This window comes from Pantherophis guttatus, chromosome 9 (assembly GCF_059756535.1).
Source record: "Pantherophis guttatus breed Tessera chromosome 9, ASM5975653v1, whole genome shotgun sequence".
Lineage (NCBI taxonomy): Eukaryota > Metazoa > Chordata > Lepidosauria > Squamata > Colubridae > Pantherophis > Pantherophis guttatus.
The window spans coordinates 4,466,024-4,491,433 of NC_142071.1; the positions used below are offsets into that span (position 1 = coordinate 4,466,024).

Here is a 25,410-nt window from a genome sequence, read left to right on the forward strand (position 1 = left end):
GATATTTTACTGGAATGTTAGATGTTTAAAACATGACTGTTAATACTGTTTCTTTTTTTCCTTTTATTTTTGTGTGTGGCTTATTTTTCCTGTAACTTGTAAATTTCTGTAATTTTTATAGGTTTTTTTTTAAACTTGATTTTTAATCTATAAAAATTTTATACACTCACACACATGTTCAATGTCTTGTTGCTTCAAATTCTGACAAAAGTACAGCCTCCTTCCAAAAGGGGACACTGAGATTTTGATTTCCTTCTTCCCTTCCTTCCTTCCTTCTTTCCGTCCTTCCTTTCCTTCCTTCCTTCCTTCCTTCCTTCCCATCCATTTTTCTTTTCTTTTTGCTGTAAATATATATTTTCCTTTAGCACCGTGTACTTTAAAAGCTTTTACCTTATGTTTTTAACAGGACTGGACTTTAAGTTTCTCAATGACTCTTTTTAATGCACCAATTAAGGTAAAGGTAAAGATTCCCCTCGCACATATGTGCTTGTCGTTCCCGACTCTAGGGGGCGGTGCTCATCTCCGTTTCAAAGCCGAAGATCCAGCGCTGTCCAAAGACATCTCCGTGGTCATGTGGCCGGCATGACTCAACACCAAAGGCGCACAGAACGTTGTTACCTTCCCACCAAAGGTGGTCCCTATTTTTCTACTTGCATTTTTTACGTGCTTTCAAACTGCTAGGTTGGCAGAAGCTGGGACAAATAACGGGAGATCACCCTGTTACGTGGCACTAGGGATTCGAACCTCTGAACTGCCGACCTTTCGATCAACAAGCTCAGCGTCTTAGCCACTGAGCCACCACGTCCCTTTTAATGGACCAATTATCTGTTTATAATTATGGTCTGTTGACCTCAGCATGCATGGAGGAAAGTAGATATTTGCTATAATCTAAAGCACAGCTACTTCCAAAATATTTCTGGGGTACTAAGGTGAACCTTACTTGAAGTTGACAATATAGGACACTCATTGTCCTTTGCAGACTGCTTCTGGATTTTTTCAGCTTCTTCCAGGAAAGCAGTACCTTCTTAGGACCCAGCTATCTTTGTTCAAATGTACCCTCTGGACCAGGAGTCTTCAACCTTGGCAATTTTAAGATTTGTGGACTTCAACTCCCAGAATTCCTCAGCCAGCAAATTGGCTGAGGAATTCTGGGAGTTGAAGTCTACAAATCTTAAAGTTGCCAAGGTTGGAGACCCCTGCTCTGGACAAATCTAATGCGAAGCTAGATAAAGCCATTTTCCCCAACCTGCTCCCTTCTAAACTTGTGTTGATGTGTTGAGATATCTCAGGGCTATGTCATTATATTAAAGCGACATCTCCCATAACTGATGCATGGAGATATTCATACTAGATCAAAGTATGAGGTTATCCCTCAAAGTGTAATCCATCCAGACTTCTCTGGGGCCCCATCCAATGATTTAATTAAAACCAGTTGGGCCCACAGAGGACATCTTGGTGACCTTGCTCTTTTAACCAGCACTGAATCTGCTGGATGAATCCCTTTGATGTCCATCATTCTGGCCCCAAACCTCCATCCAACTGGGGGAACAACTGGGACCATCTTTAGAGGTGCTGAGAACAACTGAAGAGCCATTTTCTCACTGTCCTCAGAGACACTAAAATTTTAGCCTCTCCTGTTGTCACCCAGGCATTGTCAAACGGAGCAGTACTGACAGAGTGTTTAGCAAACATTTAACCCCAGGAAGCTTTAATAGCTCTTTTTGGCATTATTAAATAAACATTTCAAGAAAACGAGAAGGCTGGTGGAGGAAATGGAAAGGGAGAACTAGCATAAACTTTTCAGCACTCGGGGTTTAGAGTAATTATGGGCAAGGGATGCTTTGCCAAGCTACAAAGGCTCTGGAGTATTTTGAGAAGTACCACCACACTTTGCAAAACATGCATTCCTCCGAGAATGTTAATGTGGAAAGGGAGCAAGATCAGTGTAGATGTTTAGTCTACAACGAATGTTTTAAGGTCAAAGACGTGGGCGATGGGTATTGGGTGCTCTTCATCCAACTATAATCTTCTCTTCACTCCTATTGGCAAGGAGTTCATCCCACTGATTATTATTCAGTACAGTTCCATCGCCTGTGGAGGCGTGGTGGCTCAATGGCTTAAAAGAAATTGTAGAAGGTCTGTCCTACCACCGCGTGATGGAGTGAGCCCCAGTCACTTGCCTCAGCTCCTGCCAACCTAGCAGGTTGAAAGCATGTAAATGCGAGTAGATAAATAGGTACCCTTTGATGGGAAGGTGAAAGCGCTCTGTGTTTTGTCACACATTCTGAGCTGCGGCATGATGTCTGCCAGTCACATGACCATAGAAACCTGTGCCAGTCACATGACCATGGAAACGTCTTTGGACAGCGTTGGCTCAATTGCCTAGAAACAGAGATGAGCGTTGCTCCGTAAAGTCAGCTACAACTAGCAGAGTAAAACACACACACATATACGTGTGTGGGTATATGTGTATGTGTGTCTTTTAATGACCCCGTAATCCAGGGGTGAAATCCAGCAGGTTCTAACAGGTTCTGTCGAACCTGTAGCGGAAATTTTGAGTAGTTCAGAGAATCAGCAAATACCACCTCTGGGGTATTCTCAGAGTGGGGTGGGAATGGAGATTTTGAAATATCCTTCTCCTGCCATGCCCACCAAGCCATGCCCACAGAACCGGTAGGGAAAAATTTTGAATTTCACCCCTGCCGTAATCCCTTACATTGGGGTGGAGTCGGGGCAGCTGAGTGTTTACTGGCCGGATGCCCTTCCTGTTACCAATGCAGAGTTCAGTGCAGCTAATTACTCATTGTGTCCAGAGAGAGAAATATCTGCTGCTATCATCATCTTTTTATTAAATGCACAAAAAACCAAGATCAGTATTCAAGCACAAGATTAAAAAAAAATTAAAAAAAAATAAGCAAAAGAGAGTCAGGAAAGCTACATGGGAATGTGTGTGTGGGACTACTTCTGTGGTTTTAAAGAAATATACAAGTATTTCAAATATCCTGCTGTGGCTACGAAGGTCATGATGATCCCACTTGCCCAAAAGGGAAGATTGCTTTGAATTTAAGACACTCTCCCACTTAAAAACAGGTTTAAAAAGGTAAAGGTTCCCCTCGCACATATGTGCTAGTCGTTCCCGACTCTAGGGGGCGGTTTCAAAGCCGAAGAGCCAGCGCTGTCCAAAGACGTCTCCGTGGTCATGTGGCCAGCATGACTCAATGCCAAAGGCGCACGGAACGCTGTTCCCTTCCCACCAAAGGTGGTCCCTATTTTTCTACTTGCATTTTTTACCTGCTTTCGAACTGCTAGGTTGACAGAAGCTGGGAGAAGTCACGGGAGCTCACCCCTGTTATGCGGCAGTAGGGACTCGAACCGCTGAACTGCCGACCTTTCGATCGACAAGCTCAGTGTCTTAGCCACTGAGCCACCACATCCCCTTTTTTAAAAAACCAGGTTAGACATCTTCAAAATGTCTCTGCTTTGCATCTCAGAATTTGTTTAGGCAGGATTACTTTGAAAAGAGAAAGGGGGGGAGAGGAGAAAGATTTATTTTCCTGCAATTTTGCTCACCTGGTTTGCTCTGTTTTGTGTGATGCTCTATTAAAGCCATACCCTTTTATATTTATCATTCCTTATCTCTCAGGCTGCTCTGTAGCTGAACTGCAGCCAACCTGTCTACAGTCCATGCGCTCTTTCAAACACATTTCAATCCTTTTCATTCTTCCCCCAGTTTAAAAATGCTCCTTTTCCCCACCGATACTGTCAAGTTCCATCTAGCTGAGCAACCAAAGAAGAACCACATGGATTTTTAAACAGGGATCTTCAATGCTAGTCTGGGATAGCAGATAACCTTGAAAAAAAAAAAGTAAGATTACATTTCCAGCCAGATTTACAATGCGTTAAAGTTTCTTTAAAATATTTCCTTGTCAATCTCTCACACCCACAGTATTTGTAGTAAGTGAGCCTTTTTTCATCGCGTTAACACAATGCAAACATATTATATGCAATCTGTTAGAATATAAGTTGTCCAGGCACTATATGTGTTCTGTGACTTTAATATGAATATGTATTGTGTGACTTTAAAGTTTTCCTGCTGATTCATTGTAATGCTGAGTCATGCTGTAATTAGATAATCACTAGTTGTAAACGTATTTAAGAAAGGTACTGTAACGTATTCAGTTGATGATATTTTTTTTTTTTTTTTAAATTTGATTTATATGCCGCCCTTCTCCGGAGACTCAGGGCGGCTTACAGTGCGTTAAGCAATAGCCTTCATACTTTTGTATATTTATACAAAGTCAGCTTATTGCCCCCACAAACTGGGTCCTCATTTAACCTACCTTAGAAAGGATGGAAGGCTGAGTCAACCTTGAGCCTTGGAGAGATTCGAACCAGCAGTAAATTGCAGGCAGCTGTGTTAATAACAGGGTGCTTTAAACCACTGTAGTACCAAGGCTCTTGGTACTACAGTGCTACAGTGCTCTTGGTACTACTATGCTATCATTGTGTGAGAGTTGCTACCATTGTGCTATCATCGTTGGATGGATCTGCTACCATCGTGGTTTGTGAACCAGAGGGAGTTTGTTATTCTAACCAACTACTGTTTGTATGGTAAGAAGAGTTTTTGTATCTACTGGACTGATTTAACTGACAAAGACTTGGATTGATTTGTTTTTTTCACTATAAAGTAAACTTTTGATAAACCAGTTTGCACATCTCTTATTCATTGCTCTCAGCAACGTTTCTCTGTGCTCTACGCTCTGCTGGTTGGTAACACAACAACAATATCCTTAACACAATCATATCTTTGTTTTTAATGGCTGTATGAGCAGTACATAAAATACTTCTGAGGGGCTAAACATGTCCATGAGCCAATCCAATCAGCCAACGAGCCCAGAAAAGCAGATAGTCAAAAGTGATGGATTCTTCAGTGGTACAAAGGTATTTTTAAACAGTTCTTTTGAAGTTTGAAGCTCAAAGTGCTAGCAACTTGCTCTAAAACCAAGGGTGGGCTGCTAGGGATTCACAGGGGTTTGGGAGAACCTCTAGCTAAGATTCTGTGCAGTTCGGAGAACCCCCAAATCCCACTCCTGGCTGGCCCCACCCACCCCTCCCCAACCATCCCAGGAGTCCCCATGTGGCCCGTTTTGGATGCAGGTAAGTGCAGGGCGTGCACAGAAACTTGGGGAGGGCAAAAAATGGGTTTACCAGAAGTTCGGTCCAGCCTCCGGAGCCTGGGGAGGCTGTTTTCGCCCTTGAGGAAAGCCTCCGGAGCCCGGGGAGGCTGATGAAGAGAAGGAGCAGGGGAGACATGATAGAAGTCTTCTAATATCTCAGGGGCTGCCCCAAAGAAGAGGGAGTCAAGCTGTTCTCCAAAGCACCTGAAGGCAGGATAAGAAGCAACGGGTGGAAACTCATCAAGGAGAGAAGCAACTTAGAACTAAGGAGAAATTTCCTGACCGTTAGAACAATTAATCAGTGGAACAACTTGCCTCCAGAAGTTGTGAATACTCCAACACTGGAAGTTTTTAAGATGTTGGATAACCATTTGTCTGAAGTGGTGTAGGGTTTCCTGGCTGGGCAGAGGGTTGGACTAGAAGGCCTCCAAGGTCCCTTCCAACTCTGTTATTCTATTCTATTCCATCCACAGACGTTTTCTTTTTTTCAAACTATTTTTTTTAATATTAAAAAAATGATGGCAGGGAGTTGACAATCTTCAGTTTGGTTCTGTTGCTATCCGGATTTATTTTGAAACAGCTGGTTCAATCCCTCCCTCGTCAAAGGCCACGCAGGTTGTTCAAAACACAACAAACCTGAAATAGAAAATCTCATTCTCTGAAGGGAAAACGAACAAGCCATCCAACTTCCCGCCCCCGCCAAAAAGAATTCATACAGGCCAAGGGACTGGTTAATTCAGCAATTTTAGTTAAATGAATACATAATTGAGGAAACACTCTAGAAAAACAAACACGCATACTTGCTCTCTCCAAAGTCGTAGGCAGAAACGGCAGATAAGCAGTTTTAATTCGATACAAATATGCATTCCTGTTTGAAAATGAAAAGCAGGGGCTTTATTTCCCAGGGTTGACACAACATAAGAGGAAGTTGATCCAGACTTTGCTGGCAGCTAAACATGCCATCGAAATCGAATTGGGGTAGTTGTTTTCATTAGCACGGTAGAGAAGTTAACCAACGAATCAAATCACAAGCCGTAGGTATCAAGCACCTACCCCAGAGGTGGGTTTCAGCAGGTTCTGACCAGTTCTGGCGAACCGGAAGCGGAAATTTTGAGTAGTTCGGAGAACCGGTAAATACCACCTCTGACTGGCCCCACCCCCATCTGTTCTCTGCCTCCTGAGTCCCAGCTGAGCTGGAGGCAATGCGGATTTTGCAGTAACATCTCCTGGAGTGGGGAGGGAATGGAGATTTTACACTATTCTTCCCCTGGAGTGGGGAGGGAATGGAGATTTTACAGTATTCTTCCCCTGGAGTGGGGAGGGAATGGAGATTTTACAGTATTCTTCCTCTAGAATGGGGAGGGAATGGAGATTTTACAGTATCCTTCCCCTGCCACGCCCACCAAGCCATGCCACGCCCACCAAGCCACACCCACAGAACCGGTAGTAAAAACAATTGAATCCCGCCATTATAACTTGGCTCATATCTCCTTTCCCCCTGGAATTTCCGCGGACGGAAAGTGTGATTCCTTGAATGCCAAGTTAAGAGTCAAGCACAGCTTTCTATTCAAGTCCTCTTCCTGTCCCCCTTTAAATGTCACCCCCTTTCTTAGCAACGACTTTGAACAATCTGTCTGATTTGCATTCAATATGCCAAGCCTCCTTCAATCTCACACCTCTTTGTGTACCCCAGAAACATACTGTCACGACCACAGAAGGGGTTAAAAAAAATATATTGTGGTGATGATTATTTAGAAGCCAAGAGGATCGAAATTTCATCTGGGCATGCAGAAGTCGGGAAAAATAACCATAGATTCATCTTGGAGTTCAGGTATGGTTCCTTCAAATGTATATTGTTGCTGGGACCTTCCGTGAGTGGCCTGGGATCAGGAGAACGAGAGACCATCAAGTGAGGGAAAAACTCACGTTTCTCATCAGATAGCAGTGATTTAGGAAGAGCAGCTTGGTCAAAGAATAGGGGCAGGGAAAATAAACTCTTTGTATGAACCATTTGCTGAAACGATGGGATTAGATCTCATCAGCATTTTTAGCTGGATCGATGATTTGAAGCAGATCCGTAGCCCCTAATAGATATTAACCGGAAGGAGTCAATTGGGAGCAGGCCATCAGAACTAACCATACTGGTGTTGTGTTGCTTGCTGGGAGAAATGAGATTGCTGTATGTAAGTCTTTCTTCTTCTGAAGGTCATTTGATAGTCAGTGCTGGGAGTCAGCGATTACACATCTTCCAGGTAAACTGGAGACTTGGACTTCCCAATATTTGCACTACAGGAGGAAAGGAAGGAGGCCAGGTATGGCATCCCAGAAGCTGATTTCCTCTCTTGTCAATGGCATCTCTTAGGAAAATTGGAGTCCTGAAGGATGTAATCCCATTCATTTTTACTTGGAAGAACTTTCTGAGATGAGTCTAGTTTAATGAAAAGAAGGACTTAGGGGAGACATGATAGCAGTGTTCCAGTATCTCAGGGGCTGCCACAAAGAAGAGGGAGTCAAGCTATTCTCCAAAGCACCTGAGGGCAGGACAAGAAGCAACGGGTGGAAACTAAGCCAGGAGAGAAGCAACTTAGAACTAAGGAGAAATTTCCTGACTGTTAGAACAATGAATCAGTGGAACAACTTGCCTCCAGAAGTGAGTGCTTCAACACTGGACGTTTTTAAGAAGATGTTGGATAACCATTTGTCTGAGTCACAGACAGGTTAGGGAACTGCATGTTGTATGAACCCAACCTATATGTGACAACATGCAGATGGTTGATTTGTCCAATAAAACAGTCCATTCCCACCGGACCTGAAACAAATTCAACTCTCTAACCCATATCATCCATGCAACAGATTAAATCTTTACCTGGTTAACAAATCACATTGGTTGTGTATCCTTAATATGTAATACCCAAAGAAACTATTATTTGGCATATTGAGATGGTCTGAGGGACCTTGAGGGAGCACAAATAATGGTAGATTCCCATAAGTAAGCTCAACTACTATCGAGCTCCATTTTAGTCTAGTCTAGCAGTTGTGTGAATCTACTATGCACAAGACTAGTAATAAACTTTCTTAAAAGAAAGCAAGGATTTGGAAACATTCTTAATTTTATAAAATGGAGCATCGATCGGGCAATAAGCTTTGTTGATGCATCAACAAACGAGAAGAACTTTTGAGAATGGGGATAGACTTGCCTTTCAATTGTCAAGGGGCTCTCTGGTTCTTTCAGAAATGCATCTTTTTTTGCACCTTTTTGTGGTCATCTCATCACCCACGACATCCTCAAACACACACACACACACCTAATTGTCTGAAAGCCATTGCTTTAGCCAAGTTTTAGAATCTCAATATTTAAGAGGGAAAGCACAAACAAAGATGCAAAGTTGTAAGATGGAAACACATTGACGAAGCCAGAAACATCTGCACTAACTTTTCTACATCGTGGCTTATTTGAAATAACAAGCAATATTGTGTCATTGTCTGGGAAACATGACATTGGCAGGGAGTGAGAAAACGGCAAAAGTAAGGATTTGGCAGCAAAACATAATTCAAACAATTGTTATGTTGGATCATCTCTTTCTCAGCTTTCAATTATGAGCCAACTTCCTGTTTTTCCCCAATATCCATGATGGATAGCACCTGACAGTATTTCAAAATAAGACTGGAAAACAAAGCTTATGTTGTTGTTGTTGTTGTTGTTGTTGTTGTTGTTGTTGTTGTTGTTGTTGTTGTTGTTATTATTATTATTATTATTATTATTATTATTATTATTATTCCATCAGTGGCCTTCTGCAGAGGATTAACTTGCTGCCATGGCCTTTTGGAGTTTGAAAACCTCAACAGTGGTCATTTTAGAACTTCGTGCAAAGATACCAGAATGGTCTAAAAAGAATGCAAGATTCCTTCAGGATATATTCCCCTCCTTCTTCAGTGTGGCTATCTTTAGAGAAAATGGTTAACAGCAGAAAAATGAAAACAGAAGAGAACAGAACTTCTTAAAGGCACAAACTCCAGTCCACTCGCATCTCTCGAGATTTATTATCTCACATTTACCCACAAAATTATCCACTAAGGAAGAGGCACATGGAAACACCAAGTGGTGGATGGAAATACCAAGAAATCGAGCAAAAAGGAAGCTACCAAATAAAAAATCCAGATAGAGTCATTCATGGAATGGAAAAGACTAAGGATCTTGTTCCTTTCTATGATCTAACTCCATGTAAGGCTGAAGGATAGTAAAAGGTAAAGGTAAAGGTTCCCCTCGCACATATGTGCTAGTCGTTCCCGACTCTAGGGGGCGGTGCTCATCTCCGTTTCTAAGCCGAAGAGCCAGCGCTGTCCGAAGACGTCTCCGTGGTCATGTGGCCAGCATGACTAAATGCCAAAGGCGCACGGAACGCTGTTACCGTCCCACCAAAGGTGGTCCCCTATTTTTCTACTTGCATTTTTTTTACGGACTTTCAAGAACTGCTAGGTTGGCAGAAGCTGGGACAAGTAATGGGAGATCATCCCATTACGCGGCATTAGGGATTCGAACCACTGAACTGCCCACTTTTCGATCGACAAACTCAGTGTCTTAGCTACTGAGCCACTGCGTCCCTTATAGATAGATAGATAGATAGATAGATAGATAGATAGATAGATAGATAGATAGATAGATGGATGTTAGGTAATTGATGGATGATAGATAGATGATAGATAGATAGATAGATAGATAGATAGATAGATAATGAGAGAAATGATAGAGAGAGAGATGATAGATATGATAGATAGAGATGATAGAGAGACATGATAGATAGATGATAGATAGAGAGATACAGAGATACAGAGAGAGAGAGAGAGAGAGAGAGGTGATAGATAGATAGATAGATAGATAGATAGATAGATAGATAGATAGATAGATGATAGATAGATGATAGATAGAGAGATAGAAATGCACAATATTTGTATCGTAAGTAAATGGCTGAACAGAGATGGCTGTCATGAGCCATGTGAAATCTCATTGTAGTTCAATCAAATTATGGCCAAATATCAGCATTTGTAGTAAAAATGAAAATACTGCCAGGTATGAGAAATATCCCTATTTTGAGGTTGCCCTTTGGGATCCCTACGTTTTTCACATTATGGCACACAACGTATTCCATTTCTGGGAAGGTGTTAATGCCAGATGGATCGCCTTGCAAAGGGTGAAGGTTTATGCAAGCAATTATATTTCTGCTGCTAACCCACCCAATCCAGGATGAGGTTGGGTAAGCTTATGTCAAGGGCCACCTTTTTCATGAAAATGTTATGTAACTCTATAGGTGGGGTTAGGACAGGTAAGCAGTGGGCAGGAAGAAAGATGTTGGGATTGTCCATCTTTTATTTTTCTGACCACCCATATACTCTTTCCTCCCTCTCCCATTTTTTGTTTCAACTCACACAGCCCCCAATCCCAGATTAATTACAGAATCTATCAGAATCTGGTTTTGTTTCAACTCACACAGCCCCCAATCCCAGATTAATTACAGAATCTATCAGAATCTGGTTTTGTTTCAACTCACACAGCCCCCAATCCCAGATTAATTACAGAATCTATCAGAATCTGGTTTTGTTTCAACTCACACAGCCCCCAATCCCAGATTAATTACAGAATCTATCAGAATCTGGTTTTGTTTCAACTCACACAGCCCCCAATCCCAGATTAATTACAGAATCTATCAGAATCTGGTTTTGTTTCAACTCACACAGCCCCCAATCCCAGATTAATTACAGAATCTATCAGAATCTGGTTTTGTTTCAACTCACACAGCCCCCAATCCCAGATTAATTACAGAATCTATCAGAATCTGGTTTTGTTTCAACTCACACAGCCCCCAATCCCAGATTAATTACAGAATCTATCAGAATCTGGTTTTGTTTCAACTCACACAGCCCCCAATCCCAGATTAATTACAGAATCTATCAGAATCTGGTTGTGTGAAAGTAGTCTGGAGTCTATATATAATTAAGTCCAGTGATGGGATTCAGCCGGTTCGAGAGAACCGGTAGTTAACTTTCTGAGCAGTTTGGTGAACTGGTTGTTGAAAGAAATCATTAGGGTAGAGAACCGGTTGTTAAATTATTTGAATCCCACCACTGATTAAGTCTCAGTATCACCAGGTACCCCTCCCCATGGATCGTTCCTCCCCCATTTCTAGAGGACTAGAGGCTAAAACATGAACAGTTGCAGGAACTGGGCATGGCTAGTCTAGTGACGAGAAGGAGCAGGGGAGACATGAGAGCAGTCTTCCAATATTTGAGGGGCTGCCCCAGAGAGGAGGGGGTCAAGCTATTTTCCAAAGCACCCGAAGGCCAGAGAAGGAATAACTGATGGAAACTGAACAAGGAGAGATTCAACCTGGAAATAAGGAGAAATTTTCTGACAGTGAGAACAATCAACCCATGGAACAGAAGTTGCCTTCGGAAGTTGTGGGAGCTTCATCACTGGAGGCTTTCGAGAAGAGACTGGACTGTCGTCTGTCAGAAATGGTGTAGGGTCTCCTGCTTGGGTGGGGGGTTGGACTAGAAGACCTCCAAGGTCCCTTCCAACTCTGCTATTCTAAAATTAATCTGTTGAAATACAATCTCTTGAACTGTCCTTATATGACACTTTCCTCTTTTGTTTTCTGGGTTATTGAAGAAACTGAATGCTCCTCTCAATTTTTTTTCTCTCTCTCTCCCCTCTTCCCTTATTTGAGGGTGCAGAAAGAAGAATTAGGGATTAAATGATCTGCCTCCAGATCTCTCTAAATTTCCAAGTGGTTCTGCCTACAGGTTCATGTTAGCAATTTCTGCTCAACAGGCAAAAATGCCATTCATCTAAATAAAAAAACCCACCTTCCCGGGGGTAAAACCCACTAGCATTACATAAATGAATGCTTCGGTAGTCCTAGTAATTTTCTTGCTGCATCCTTCAGAGCCGAGTTGAAACAATCTAGTGTTGTTTCCATTTCTTTTCGTTTCTACAGTGTAGACGGACACCTCCTTTTCGGTAATTCTTGGCTTGACTATTGTAATGCTCTCTACATGGGGCTCCCCTTGAAGAGCACTCGGAGGCTCCAACTGGTCCAGAATGCGGCCGCGCAGGTGGTTATGGGCGCAACTCGTTGCGCCCATGTGACGCCCCTCCTGCGCGAGCTGCACTGGCTCCCAGTGGTCTTCCGGGTGCGATTCAAGGTGTTGGTCACCACCTTTAAAGCACTCCATGGCTTATGACCTGGGTACCTTCGAGACCGACTTCTGCCACCAATAGCCTCCCACCGGCCAGTTCGCTCCCACAGAGAGGGTCTCCTCAGGGTGCCATCGGCCAAGTTATGTCGGCTGGCGACACCCAGGGGGAGGGCCTTCTCTGTGGAAACCCCAGCCCTGTGGAATGAACTGCCCCCGGAAGTGCGTAAGATCTCCGACCTCCGGGTATTTCGCTGTGCACTCAAGACCCTGTTGTTCCGTCAGGCCGGGCTATCAACATAATAATTTTAAATTGGGTGTTTTAAATTTCTGGGGTTTTAAATTGAGCCGAATTATTTAATAATTTTAAATTATTTTAATTGATGTTTGTCTTGTGCTTTTAATAGGCTGTACACCGCCCTGAGTCCTTCGGGAGAAGGGCGGTATAGAAATAAAATTATTCTATTCTATTCTATGCCTTGCAAAAAATACCGATCAAATAAGTGAAGATTCACTGTACATTGTCATTTGTTATCGTATTCACTATCACACAGGGGCATCATTACATAGCCAAATCCAACCTGCTACGTAGCATTCTTAATGTTATCATGCCTTCTATCACATGTTCGCTGACTAAGATGGACCATCTACATGGAACTAATCCAGGAAAAAGGAGAACTTGGGGAATAGTCCCTTAAGAAAAAAAAAAAAGGTGAAAAGTGATATATGCTATTTTTTTTTTAAAAAAAAAGTCAGGTTTATATATATATATATATTTATATATAAAAACAGAAAGCTACAATAGATGTGCTGCAGTTGGCTGATTTTTCTAGCTGGTTGTAGAGAGATCTGGGCACAATCCCCCACCCCAAAAGTGTATAAATATGTTTGCATATTTTGAACATTCCCTAATGAGGATATAACCGAGACAGAGACATTGAGGTGGGGTGCAGGAAAATCAAAAATAGCAGCGGCAACCATATGAGGGAAGCCCTACCCAGGGGTGAAATGCTACCGGTTTGGGTGAATAGGTAGTAAAAAAAATGCTTTAAAAAAGTTTTTAAAAATTCCGACAATCAGCTGTGACAATCAGCTGTGACAATCAGCTGTGACAATCAGCTGTGCCGTGCGATCGTGGGAAACTTTTTTCTATTTTTTAAAGCATTTTTTTACTATCTATTTGCCCGAACCGGTAGCAAAAAAAAAAAATGCTTTAAAATTTTTTTAAAAAAACATTCTGACGATCGCGGGCACAGCTGATTTTCACAGCTGATCATCGGAACTTTTTAAAAACCTTTTTTAGTTAAAAAAAATGCTTTAAAAGAATAAAAAAATAAAGGTTTCGACAATCAGCTGTGACAATCAGCTGTGACAATCAGCTGTGACAATCAGCTGTGCCGTGCGATCGTCGGAACCTTTTTTCTACTTTTTAAAGCATTTTTTTACTACGTATTCCCCCGAACTGGTAGCAAAAAAAAATGCTTTAAGAAGTTTTTTAAAAAAACATTCTGACGATCACGGGCACAGCTCATTTTCACAGCTGATCATAGGAACTTTTTTAAAACCTTCTTTAGTTAATTTTTTTTTTTTAAAAGGTGGCCACGCCCACCCAGTCACATGACTCCACCACTACCAAGCCATGCCCACAGAACCGGTAGAGAAAATTTTTGAACTTCACCACTGGCCTTACCCCCCCCCCCTTTTTTTTTAAAACGTGTCACACAATGTACGTCAAAAAAGAGGTGGGACTTTGATCACATGATCACGGACGCCATCTTGACTTCTTTGCCCACCTTCTTCCTTCCCCAGTGGATGCCCTTGAACTGGGGATTGGGGGGGGGGCAGGAAAGAGAGAAACAGGCAAGAAGAATGCGAGAAAACTCTAAAGGCACAAATTGGAAAAGAAGGCAGAAAAATCAGTATCCACAAAAGTTGAAGAAGCCAAAATGTTACGTGAACCACCCAATCAGTCTGTGCAAGTTCAGGGCCTGTTATATATATATATATATATATATATATATATTTGTTTTATATATATATATATATATAAAATATAAAAAAAAATTAAAATTTTATTAATGAAAAATAAAATGAAAACATGTCCCCTTTTCCTCCAGCCCCAGCCGATCATTTGAAGACAGACTGGAATGTGGAACATTCTGGAGTCTTCATCTTCTTCATGAACTTTTTGAACTCTTTGTTCTTTTTATCCCACTTGTGGATGGCCGTCAGCAGATACTGGGTTTTCACCTTGCGGCCCATGATGAGAAACTGGTGGCTGAGGTTGTCCAGCTGGTGGCAAGGACAGTCTGCCCCGTTCTTGAGGTACAAGACGAGCTTCTTCAGTTCTTTCTTCTTGATGGTGCCCAGTTTCAAAGCCTTCTTCTTCCTGGGGATGATTTTCTTGTCCCCGTTTTCTTTCTTCACCTCCTTTATTTTCATCTTCAGGGCTAGAAGGCAAAAGACATTTATAAACGGGGGAGCCAAGTTAGTCAGTGACAGAGAAAAAGATATCAACCTGGAAGCAGTAAACTACCGTATTTTTCGGCGTATAAGACGCTCCGGACTATAAGACGCACCTACCTTTTTTGGTGAGGAAAACAAGAAAAAGAAATCTGCCTCTGCCTCCCAGAAATTTTGCCTCTTTGCAGCAGACAGCAAATAGCCTGCTTTACTTTCATTTTCATTTTCAGCATAGCTTGATTAGCACAAGGAAAAAAAAAACCTGCTCCCAGCAATATACCTCCTTGCAGCAAGCAGCAGAGGCCTGTGCAAAACAGCTGAGAGCAAAACAGCTGAGAGTCGGGAGGCTGATCCAACAGACAATCAACTTTTTTTTTTTTAATTTGATTTATATGCCGCCCTTCTCTGGAGACTCAGGGCGGCTTACAATATGCTAAGCAATAGCCTTCATCCTTTTGTATATTTATACAAAGTCAGCTTATTGCCCCCACAAACTGGGTCCTCAATTTACCTACCTTAGAAAGGATGGAAGGCTGAGTCAACCTTGAGCCTGGCGAGCTTGTGCTAATTAGGCTGTGTTGAAGCTGAAATGGGCTGTTTCTTCTTGCTGCTTGCTGCAAGGAGGTAAACTGCTGGGAGGCAGAGGCCAAAGGGTGGGGGCCAGTGAGTGGGTGGGGCTACATTCGGTGTATAAGACGCACCCAAATTTTCATCCCCTTTCAGGGGGGGAAAAGATGCATCTTATACTCTGAAAAATACAGTAGATTGCAGCCAAGTTACAACAGGGGAAGGAAAGTCTGTTTAAAATGGACTTCCATGATCAGGTATCCTCCAAATGGCTTACATTTTCCACTCTCATCATCTCCAGGAAGATTATGGCAACATATCAACCCAAGAAGCCAGGTTTGAAACAAAACAATACATGAAATTGGGCTTAAAACTGTCTGAGCTGGAAAAGAAACTGACGTCAATAACAGAATGAGAGAGTTGGAAGGGACCTTGGAAGGTCTTCTAGTCCAGCCTTCTGCTCAAGTAGGAAATCTCTGATGATCAGGCAACTCAGCTGGGCATGGGCGGGGCGGGGGAGGCAGGGATTTTTGCTCCGAACAACTCGCCGCCATCGCTACCGGATCAGGCAATCCAGTCTGACCTGGGAGCATTTCACCCCTGACTGGGGGGGCACCAAGGACCATTAAGCAACCGTCCATGGAAAACAGTCTGGAACTTTGTCCTGGAAACATACCACAGCCCGCTCCCCCAATTCATATCTCAGGAGGGACAGGACAGGGTTTCAATCCAATCAACAGAGATTGGAAATTGGCATTTAGCCTGGAGTTGCAGCTGCCAAAACAAATATCTCCCTTCTGCTGGAAACCAACTTTCCCATCAGTTCAACCCACGTTCTCAAGCAACGTCTCCCAGGTGGGACCCAGCGTAGAAGTGATGGAATAGATCAGGTCTCATTCAAACCTGTGTGGCCATTTATCCACTTCTCTGGAGTCCAGTCTTCAATCATCTCCCTTATCTTGGCCATTATTCACCCACGTCAGCAGATTTACAGCATCCCAAAATAAATGTATAGGAAATTTCCAGCTGGGTGGAATGAGAGGACGAGAAAAACTGTGCATGTTCACATGGACGTAGAGCACAGAGCTGGAAGGGACCTTGGAGATCATCTAGTCCAACTCCCTGCATGAACAGGAGAGTCTATACCCGTGATGGCGAACCTATGGAACGGGTACCACAGGTGGCACACGGAGCCATACCTGTGGGCACGCGAGCATTGCCGTAGCTCAGCTCCAGTGCGCATGCGTGCACTGGCCAGCTGATTTTTGGGCCTTCCGGTCCCACTGGAAGTTGGAAAATGGGCTGTGTCCAGCCTCCAGGGGGCCTCCAGGGGAGGTGGGGAAGGCTGTATTTGCTCTCCCCAGGCTCCTAGAAAGCCTCTGGAGTCTGGGGAAGGTGAAAAACGGGCCTACCAGGCCCACTGTGCCATTGTGTGCTAAAAGCGGGGGGGCATGCGCACACATGCGCGGGGGCAGGGCACATTGAATTATGGGTGTGGCACGCGCATGGGTGACCTCTCCGCGCTCCCCCGCTTTTGGCACGCGACAGCAAAAAGGTTAGCCATCACAGACTCCATGATGGCAAACCTATGGCACGCGTGCCACGGGTGGCACACGTAGCCATATCAGTGGGCACGCGAGCTCATTTTCGGGGCTTCTGGGCCCACCAGAAGTAGGGAAACAGGCTGTTTCCTGCCTCCGTGGGCCTTTGGGGGTGGTGGGGAAGGCCTGTTTTTTTGCTGTCCCCAGCCTGCAGAATGTCTCTAAGCGTCTGGGGAGGGCAAAAACAGCCTTCCCCACCCCCCAGAGCCCCCCCAGAGGCCAGAAATGGCCTGTTTGCCAACTTCCTGTGGGACTGGAAGGCCCGTTTTTTGCTGTCCCCAGCCTCCAGAGCCTCTGGGGAGGACGAAAACAGCCTTCCCTACCCCCCAGGAGGCCCTCCGGAGGCCAAAAATGGCCCGTTTCTGCATAGACTTATGGGTGTGGGCATGCACGTCCCCCTCCCTGGCACGCGATGGCAAAAAGGTTAGTCATCACTGTCCTATAACATTATCAATGGGAAAAAAAAAGTAGTATTATATTGCCAGACAGGGAACCAGGGGTGAAATGCTCCTGGATTGGACCGGATCACCTGATCCAGTAGCGATTTTTCTTTGTGGTTCGGGGATCCAGTAGTGATCGCTGCCGGGGTGTCATTACTTCCTGGTTTAACCAGGGGTGTCATTACTTCCTGGTGTAACCAGGAAGTAATGTTGTTTTTTTTTACCTTCTGTAAAATGCGCAGAAGGTTTTGCACATGTGCAGAAGGTATGTGCACCTTCCGCTACAATGCTTGCGCTTCCGAACTGATAAAGAAGGTAAGTAGATTTCACCCCTGCAGAGGAAACCGATCTGCAAATTCGAGCCATTTCTTCTCATCTGGCTGGGGATTTCTGGGAGTTGAAATCCGCAAGTCTTCAAGTCGCCAAGGTTGGACACCTCCAATTTGGATGGAAAAAAAATATATGTATTTTCAACAGTTCAAGCTTCCCACGAATTGAAAACAGCCCAGGAGGGGATCTGCATTTAACCTGACAGCTATCACTGGGATACCACAAGTTTGACTTTTCTAGTCGTCTCTCCTTTTGCTTTTGCCGTCAACATTTGCAAGTTTGAGGAACCGTCCAAGATTCCTTTTTTAAACCTATGGTCCAAAAGCAAATGAATAGTGAGCCAGTTGGTCCCAAGCCGCCCTACTCTGCTCACGCTAACCTCAACGTCTTGCTTAGAGAAAGACTGTTTTCCATCTCCAGATGTACAGTATAAACACCCAGTTCTCTCAAAGGAAGTTTCTTGTCCACCAAGATCCAATCAATGAAAAATCATTAACACCCTGGAATGATCCATCACAGAGAAAACAGTCTGCAATTGCTGCCATTTTTCACAACCCGGTCCTAACACGAACATTTTTCAAAGCCATCTCTTTTTTTTTTTTCCTGCTGAATGCTCTTTGGCCATTCCTGGGACTTTTTTCAGCATTTCAACAGGGGCTCTCCACAGGGGTCTTAAGGCAAGAGGGTAGGCAAAACAACTCTTTCTGACTTGCCTGCATGACATCTAGGACTACTAGCTACTGGATCTGTAGGAATACCATGGAGTTTCCAAAACTACAGACTAATGAAATCCGTATCTTAAAAAATTGGAGGAGAGAAGAGAGAGAGGGAAGGAGGGAAGGAAAGAGGGGGAAGAATGGAGGAAGAGGGGGTGGGAGGGAGATAGAGAAGAGAGAGAGGGAAGGAAAGAGAGGGGGAGGAATGGAGAGAGGAGGTGGGAGGGGGATAGAGAAGAGAGAGGGAAGGAGGGAAGGAAAGAGAGGGGGAGGGATGGAGGGAGAGGGGTGGGAGGGAGAGAGAGAGAAGAGAGAGAGGGAAGGAGGGAAGGAAAGAGAGGGGGAGGAATGGAGGAAGAGGGGGTGGGAGGGAGATAGAGAAGAGAGAGAGGGAAGGAAAGAGAGGGGGAGGAATGGAGAGAGGAGGTGGGAGGGGGATAGAGAAGAGAGAGGGAAGGAGGGAAGGAAAGAGAGGGGGAGGGATGGAGGGAGAGGGGTGGGAGGGAGAGAGAGAGAAGAGAGAGACGGGGAGGGAGGGAGAGGGAAGGAGAGAGAAGAAAGAGAGGGAAGGAGAGAAGGAGAGAGAGAGAAAAGAGAGACAGGGAAGGAGAGAGAGAGGGAGAGAGAAGAGAGAGACGGGGAGGGAGGGAGGGAGGGAGAGGGAAGGAGAGAGAAGAAAGAGAGGGAAGGAGAGAAGGAGAGAGAGAGAGAGAAGAGAGACAGGGAAGGAGAGAGAGAGGGAGGGAGAGAGAGGGAGGGAGAGAATGTTAACCACAACTTCATGTGCAGAATATGTGGGGGGAAAAAAGAGCATCGCTTTGTTTGCAGAGATATTAACATCTGCACACCTCACAGTTGCCTCCGCTCTGGAGATCCATCTGCTTTCAGAGAAACTTTACCAGGTTACGTCTCTGCTGAAGATCAGGAGAGACAACCTTGGAAAGCTACCAACTCATTCAGAGATTTCAGGATTTTTCTGGAGAGCCAAGAAGACTAAGCTTAAGTCTTAGTCTTCTTGGCTTAAGTCTTCTTAAGTTCGAATCTCACCAGGCTCAAGGTTGAACTCAGCCTTCCATCCTTCCGAGGTAGGTAAAATGAGGACCCGGATTGTGGGGGCAATAAGCTGACTTTGTATAAAAAAAGAACACCGCTTGTGGGGGGTGAGCGAAAGCCCTACTAAGCAGGTATATACAAAAGTATGAAGGCTATTGCTTAACGCATTGTAAGCCGCCCTGAGTCTGGTCATTTGCATCCCTTTAGAGGCAGTGGTGGGATTCAGCCAGTTCGCACCTATTCGGGAGAACTGGTTGTTAACTTTCTAAGCAGTTCGGAGAACCAATTGTTGGAAGAAATCTTGTTTTGTTTTTTTCCCCACTTTACAGGGCTAATCCTGTAAGGAAGGCAGGAAGGAAACATTCTGGTGGTGTTTCTAGCCTAATCTTTATTGCCCTGCTTACAGAAACTGCCTCTGTGCTTAACCCTTAGTACATTGTAACAGCTAAGGCGAAGCACACATCGACATGAGTGATGTTGAGTTGGCCATGTCCACACGGTCACATGACCACCGAGCCACACCTACCCAGCTGGTCATTAGGGCAGAGAACCGGTTGTTAAATCATTTGAATCCCACCGTTTAGAGGGACACTGAAGGACACAAATGACCAGCTGTCTGCAAGGAGTATAAATCCTTTCCTTCCCCACCATTCACTCAGAGCTGAAGAAGCTTCTTGGATGAGAAGCAAAACCTCTTCAAAAGAAAAAAAAACAGAAAGTCCAGTTGCCTCCTGAAAAAGCACCTTTGGGACAAGCATGACCTGGATGACTGAGAATCTTTTTAAAATTACTGTTTTGGTTTTTTTTTTCCCCTGGAGAAAAAAATAGGTTTCAGTTTTACCTTTATAACTGACTTGCAAGGTAAATTTGGCCGAGGAATCTTGGATTACTCAAGTGGAGTAATTTTACTCACAGGAGAGGGGAGGGGCTGAGAGGGGGAGAGAAAATCTGGACTTCAGGGCAGGAGCTGCCGAGATTAGAAGCGAGAGTCTCAGCCCCCATGGGGTGATATGTCCCCCAAACCCCTCGTACAGGATCGAGAGAAAAGTCAAAACAGAAACGCTTTTTGGAGCAAATTTCACTCGTCCTCCTCCCCAAAAAAAGAAAGAAAGAAAGAAAGAAAGCTGCCAAGAGATCCATTAGATCTGTAAGATAAGGAGGCTCCAGGCAAGCGGTCAAAGAAGAGAGAAAACAAAACCTTGTATTGATTTCCCTTTCAGCTTCCTTGGAAACTGGAGAAGGAGAAATCGCCCACCAACTCCAGCTGAGTGGCAGGAACAAAATGAAAAAGCGCCTTCTCCTGGTTGGGGGAGGGGGGGCAGTGGCAGAAATTAGATCTCAAAACTCGGGTTGCTGTAGTAGATGAAGGACAACCCGCTCCCTCACACATTTCTCCCGCTAACCCCCTTCCAAAAGGACCAAGCTACAGAGGTTCTTCCCACAAGCAGTGTTGTGAGTCGGACAGTGAGGAGGCTGGGGAGGAACATGGGCCAGTCCTGGAGTCAGGGGAAGGCCCAGATGAGGGCTCTGAGTCAGAGGCAGAGATGGGGCCAAAGCCATCTGGGAGTAATGCACGGACTAAAGCCATCTGGGAGTCGGACAGCAGAGAGGCAGAGGAACAGGAGGAGCCTGTTCCTAGTGCACGCATGCACAGAGCTGCCAGAAGGCAAGAGCAACTAAAGCAAAAGGGACGACTCAGGAGTAAGGCCAGGAGATGATTGGCCCCTCCCATAAGGCTTAAAAGAGAAACAAAGGCACTTGGGGCCTTTTGCAGGAAAGCCACGTTGCTAACTCTGTTTCCAGTCGGCCAGACAAGGAACAATGGATGGAAACTGATCAAGGAGAGATTCAACCTCGAAATAAGGAGGAATTTTCTGACGGTGAGAACAATCAACCCATGGAACAAAAGTTGCCTTCAGAAGTTGTGGGAGCTTCATCACTGGAGGCTTTCAAGAAGAGATTGGACTGCCACCTGTCAGAAATGGTGGAGGGTCTCCTGCTTGGGCAGGGGGTTGGACTAGATGACCTACAAGGTCCCTTCCAACTCTGTTAATCTAATCTAATGAATTGAGTACGGAACTAGGAGCAACATGCCTGAAAGCCATCAAACCTACTATTAGTTTCAAGGCTTCGCTAAGCGGGTTACATTCCCAAATATCAGAATGGCATCCTACACCAAACCAACCACATCATGGTTATGCTCACCTAATGCACTAAATCGTCGTATTCTTCTGGATTTGTACACTGTTTTGGCCCTAACAAATGAAACTGGATGTGCAACCAATCATTAACCAAACCTGATCAGATTTAACGTGTTATGCAAATCCTGCTGCTGCTCTTTAACAGGCTCAATTGAGTGTGTTGTATGAACATAGCCAGGGCTCTTTTCCAGTTGGAAGAGACATTAAGACTGGGGCTTGTTTCTGTGGCTGCGTAATTCAATCAAAATGGTTCTACTGCCTTGTTGGATGCAGGATTATTTCCCCAGCTCCAAGTCCGATTCCTCTGAGGCAGGAGTGAAATGCTCCCGGTTCGGACCGGATCGCCTGATCCGGTAGCGATGGTGGCGGATGGTTCGGAGAACCGGTAGCAAAAATCTCTGCGCCCCCCCCCCCCCATGCCCAGCTGAGCCACACGATCATCGGAGGCTGGGTTTTTTTTTTTTTACTTTTAAAAGCATTTTTTCTACAACCTCTTCGGCTGAAAAAAATGCTTTTAACGGTAAAAAAAAAAAGCCTCTGATGATCGCGCGGCTCAGCTGGGATCGTCAGAGGCTTTTAAAAGCATTTTTTTCTATCGGCCGAAGAGGTTGTAGAAAAAAAAATGCCTTTAAAAGCCTCTGACGATCCCAGCTGAGTTGCCTGATCATCAGAGGCTTTTAAAAGCATTTTTTCTACAACCTCTTCGGCTGAAAAAAATGCTTTTAACGGTAAAAAAAAAAGCCTCTGATGATCGCGCGGCTCAGCTGGGATCGTCAGAGGCTTTTAAAAGCATTTTTTTCTATCGGCCGAAGAGGTTGTAGAAAAAAAAATGCCTTTAAAAGCCTCTGACGATCCCAGCTGAGTTGCCTGATCATCAGAGGCTTTTAAAAGCATTTTTTCTACAACCTCTTCGGCTGAAAAAAATGCTTTTAACGGTAAAAAAAAAAAGCCTCTGATGATCGCGCGGCTCAGCTGGGATCGTCAGAGGCTTTTAAAAGCATTTTTTTCTATCGGCCGAAGAGGTTGTAGAAAAAAAAATGCCTTTAAAAGCCTCTGACGATCCCAGCTGAGTTGCCTGATCATCAGAGGCTTTTAAAAGCATTTTTTCTACAACCTCTTCGGCTGAAAAAAATGCTTTTAATGGTAAAAAAAAAAGCCTCTGATGATCGCACGGCTCAGCTGGGATCGTCAGAGGCTTTTAAAAGCATTTTTTCTATCGGCCGAAGAGGTTGTAGGAAAAAAAATGCCTTTAAAAGCCTCTGACGATCCCAGCTGAGTTGCCTGATCGTCAGAGGCTTTTAAAAGCATTTTTTCCTGCAACCTCTTCGGCTGAAGAGGTTGCAGAAAAAATGCTTTTAAAAGTAAAAAAAAAAAAAAAAAGTTGGCCATGCCCCCATCATATTACACCCCCCACACCAAGCCACGCCCACAGAACCAGTAGTAACAAATTTTAGATTTCACCCCTGCCCTGAGGTCCATCCTAAGAATTCATACTGTTCCTTTCATTTACATGTTCTGAAATTGTCTGCCCAACTGCTGCATCAGAGGACCAAATCAATGCCCAGTCCAGTCTACCGGTTCAGACCAGTTCGGGAGAACTGGTAGCTCCGATGATCAGCTGCGAGCAAACCGGTTCGATCCGATGATCAGATGGGCCCACGCTATTTTCCTACCTTTATCTTCTCAGCTGATTTGCACCGCAGAGCAGATTCCCGCGTCTCAGCTGTGTTTCTCCTCCGAAGAAACGAGGAAGTGAAGATTTCTTCAATCTATGCACACGCATGCAGTGCGCATCGATCCAGTGGTGAAATGTAAAATTTGTTACTACCAGTTCTGTGGGCGTGGCTTGGGGGGGGGTAATGTCAGTGGTGGGATTCAGCCAGTTCGCACCACTTCGGGAGGACCAGTTGTTAACTTTCTGAGCAGTTTGGCAAACTGGCTGTTGAAAGAAATCATTAGGGCAGAGAACCGGTTGTTAAATTACTTGAATCCCACCACTGGGTAATGTGAATGGGTGGGCGTGACCAACTTTTTTTATTTTTTTACTTTTAAAAGCATTTTTTCTACAACCTCTTCGACTGAAGAGGTTGTAGAAAAAATGCTTTTAAAAGGCTCTGACAATCCCAGCTGAGTTGCCTGATCGTCTGAGGCTTTTTTAAAAAAAACTTTTAAAAGCATTTGTAGAAAAAAATGCTTTTAAAAGTAAAGGAAAAAGGCTCTGAAGATCGCGCGGCTCAGTTGGGCACGGGGGGGGGAGGCAGGGATTTCTGCTACCGGTTCTCCGAACCACCCACCACCATCGCTACCGGATCGGGCGATCCGGTCCGAACCGGGAGCATTTCATCCCTGGCGCGATCACCAAACCAGTTGTTAAACCGGGAGGGTCCCACCACTGGCCCAGTCCATTAGCCAACGAGCCCCTCAAGAAAGTGAGCGAACCAAAAGACCCAGAAACAGGACACTTAAAATTGTGGGGGTACTCATGTCGAGAAAAACAGCCCTGATCCTTCTCTCACCCCCTGACCTTTTATCAGCCACCTCCTGAAAATTTGATGTGAATTATGCGATGATGTGAATTATGGGTCCAGCACATCTGGAAGGCCTCAGATGGGGAAGACAATTCTACAAGGGACGCATTGCGTATTGACGAATCACGTTATATATATATATTTTTAATCCTATCCTTTCCAAAATATCTTGGCTTCTCTTGTCCATCAGAGCTACGGCTGCTTTCCAACAGCAGGCAAAGATACCTCAATGTTTTGTCTGAAAGAGGTCTTGTGGTTTCCATCATAAGCCAAACCAAGAGGCACTAAGCCAGTGTTTCTCAACCTTGGAAGCTTGAAGATGGGTGGACTTCAACTCCCAGAATCCCCCAGCTGGGGGATTCTGGGAGTTGAAGTCCACCATCTTGAAGCTACCAAGGTTGAGAAACACTGCACTAAGCACTATCAGATTTGAGCGGCCTCAAAAAGAAGGCAAAGTCCATTTTACTCATTATTGGGGATACTCTCCGAAGGAGGACAGGAAACAGGGGAGGCAGACAAAATACACCCCCACCTTGCCAACTCCTTTCCCGTTCCTAACAATGTAATCTCTCGTTCCACTGATTTGGCTTTTCCCCCAGAAATTTTTTTTTTACCTGCCAGTTAACATTGTTTACCTTGGTGGAAATTCATGCGAGTTGCGAGCCTGGATATATTAAAAATTCCAGGCAGTGCCAGACATAATTTTTTGCCTAATTACACTCCTGTCAGGAGATATCATTTGATTAAAGATGTGACAAAAGAATTAGACAAGTCTTCCTGTATGGCCTTCCCCACCCCCCCTAAAGTTGAAGACAATCTTGTTTGTGGGGTGAAGAAGACATGGCAGAGACAACAGCAGTCTATATACTGGAGCTCCTTTTTATCATTGTGACTGTGACAGTCCCATGCTCTTCAGCAGCACAATAGTCAAATGTATTCTGTACATCAGCCCAAGCATCTCTGCTACTAAGGTTGTGTGTTTTCCACAACTGCCAATATTGTTGTGGTAGGCTACACTGTCTGTCTCTTTCTCTCTTTCTCTTAGTTTAATTCTCTTTTGCAAACGTCCATCTGTCTTTCTTGTGCTGTACAGTCGTGGCCAAAATTGTGGAAACCTTTTGGGAAAAGTGTGTTTTCTAAAAC

At 44.3% G+C, this 25,410-nt stretch overlaps 1 protein-coding gene across 1 annotated transcript in view; it reads right to left on the reverse strand.

Moving 5' to 3' along the window:
• Window positions 1-5,903: 5,903 nt before the first annotated feature.
• Window positions 5,904-25,410, reverse strand: part of SFRP1 (secreted frizzled related protein 1) — a 45,182-nt gene continuing 25,675 nt past the window's right edge. The window contains exon 3 of the mRNA XM_034422086.3: window positions 5,904-14,818. Within this exon, the coding sequence (XP_034277977.1) occupies window positions 14,496-14,818 (323 nt within the window). The 3' untranslated portion in view covers window positions 5,904-14,495. The remainder of the gene's footprint in view (window positions 14,819-25,410) is intronic.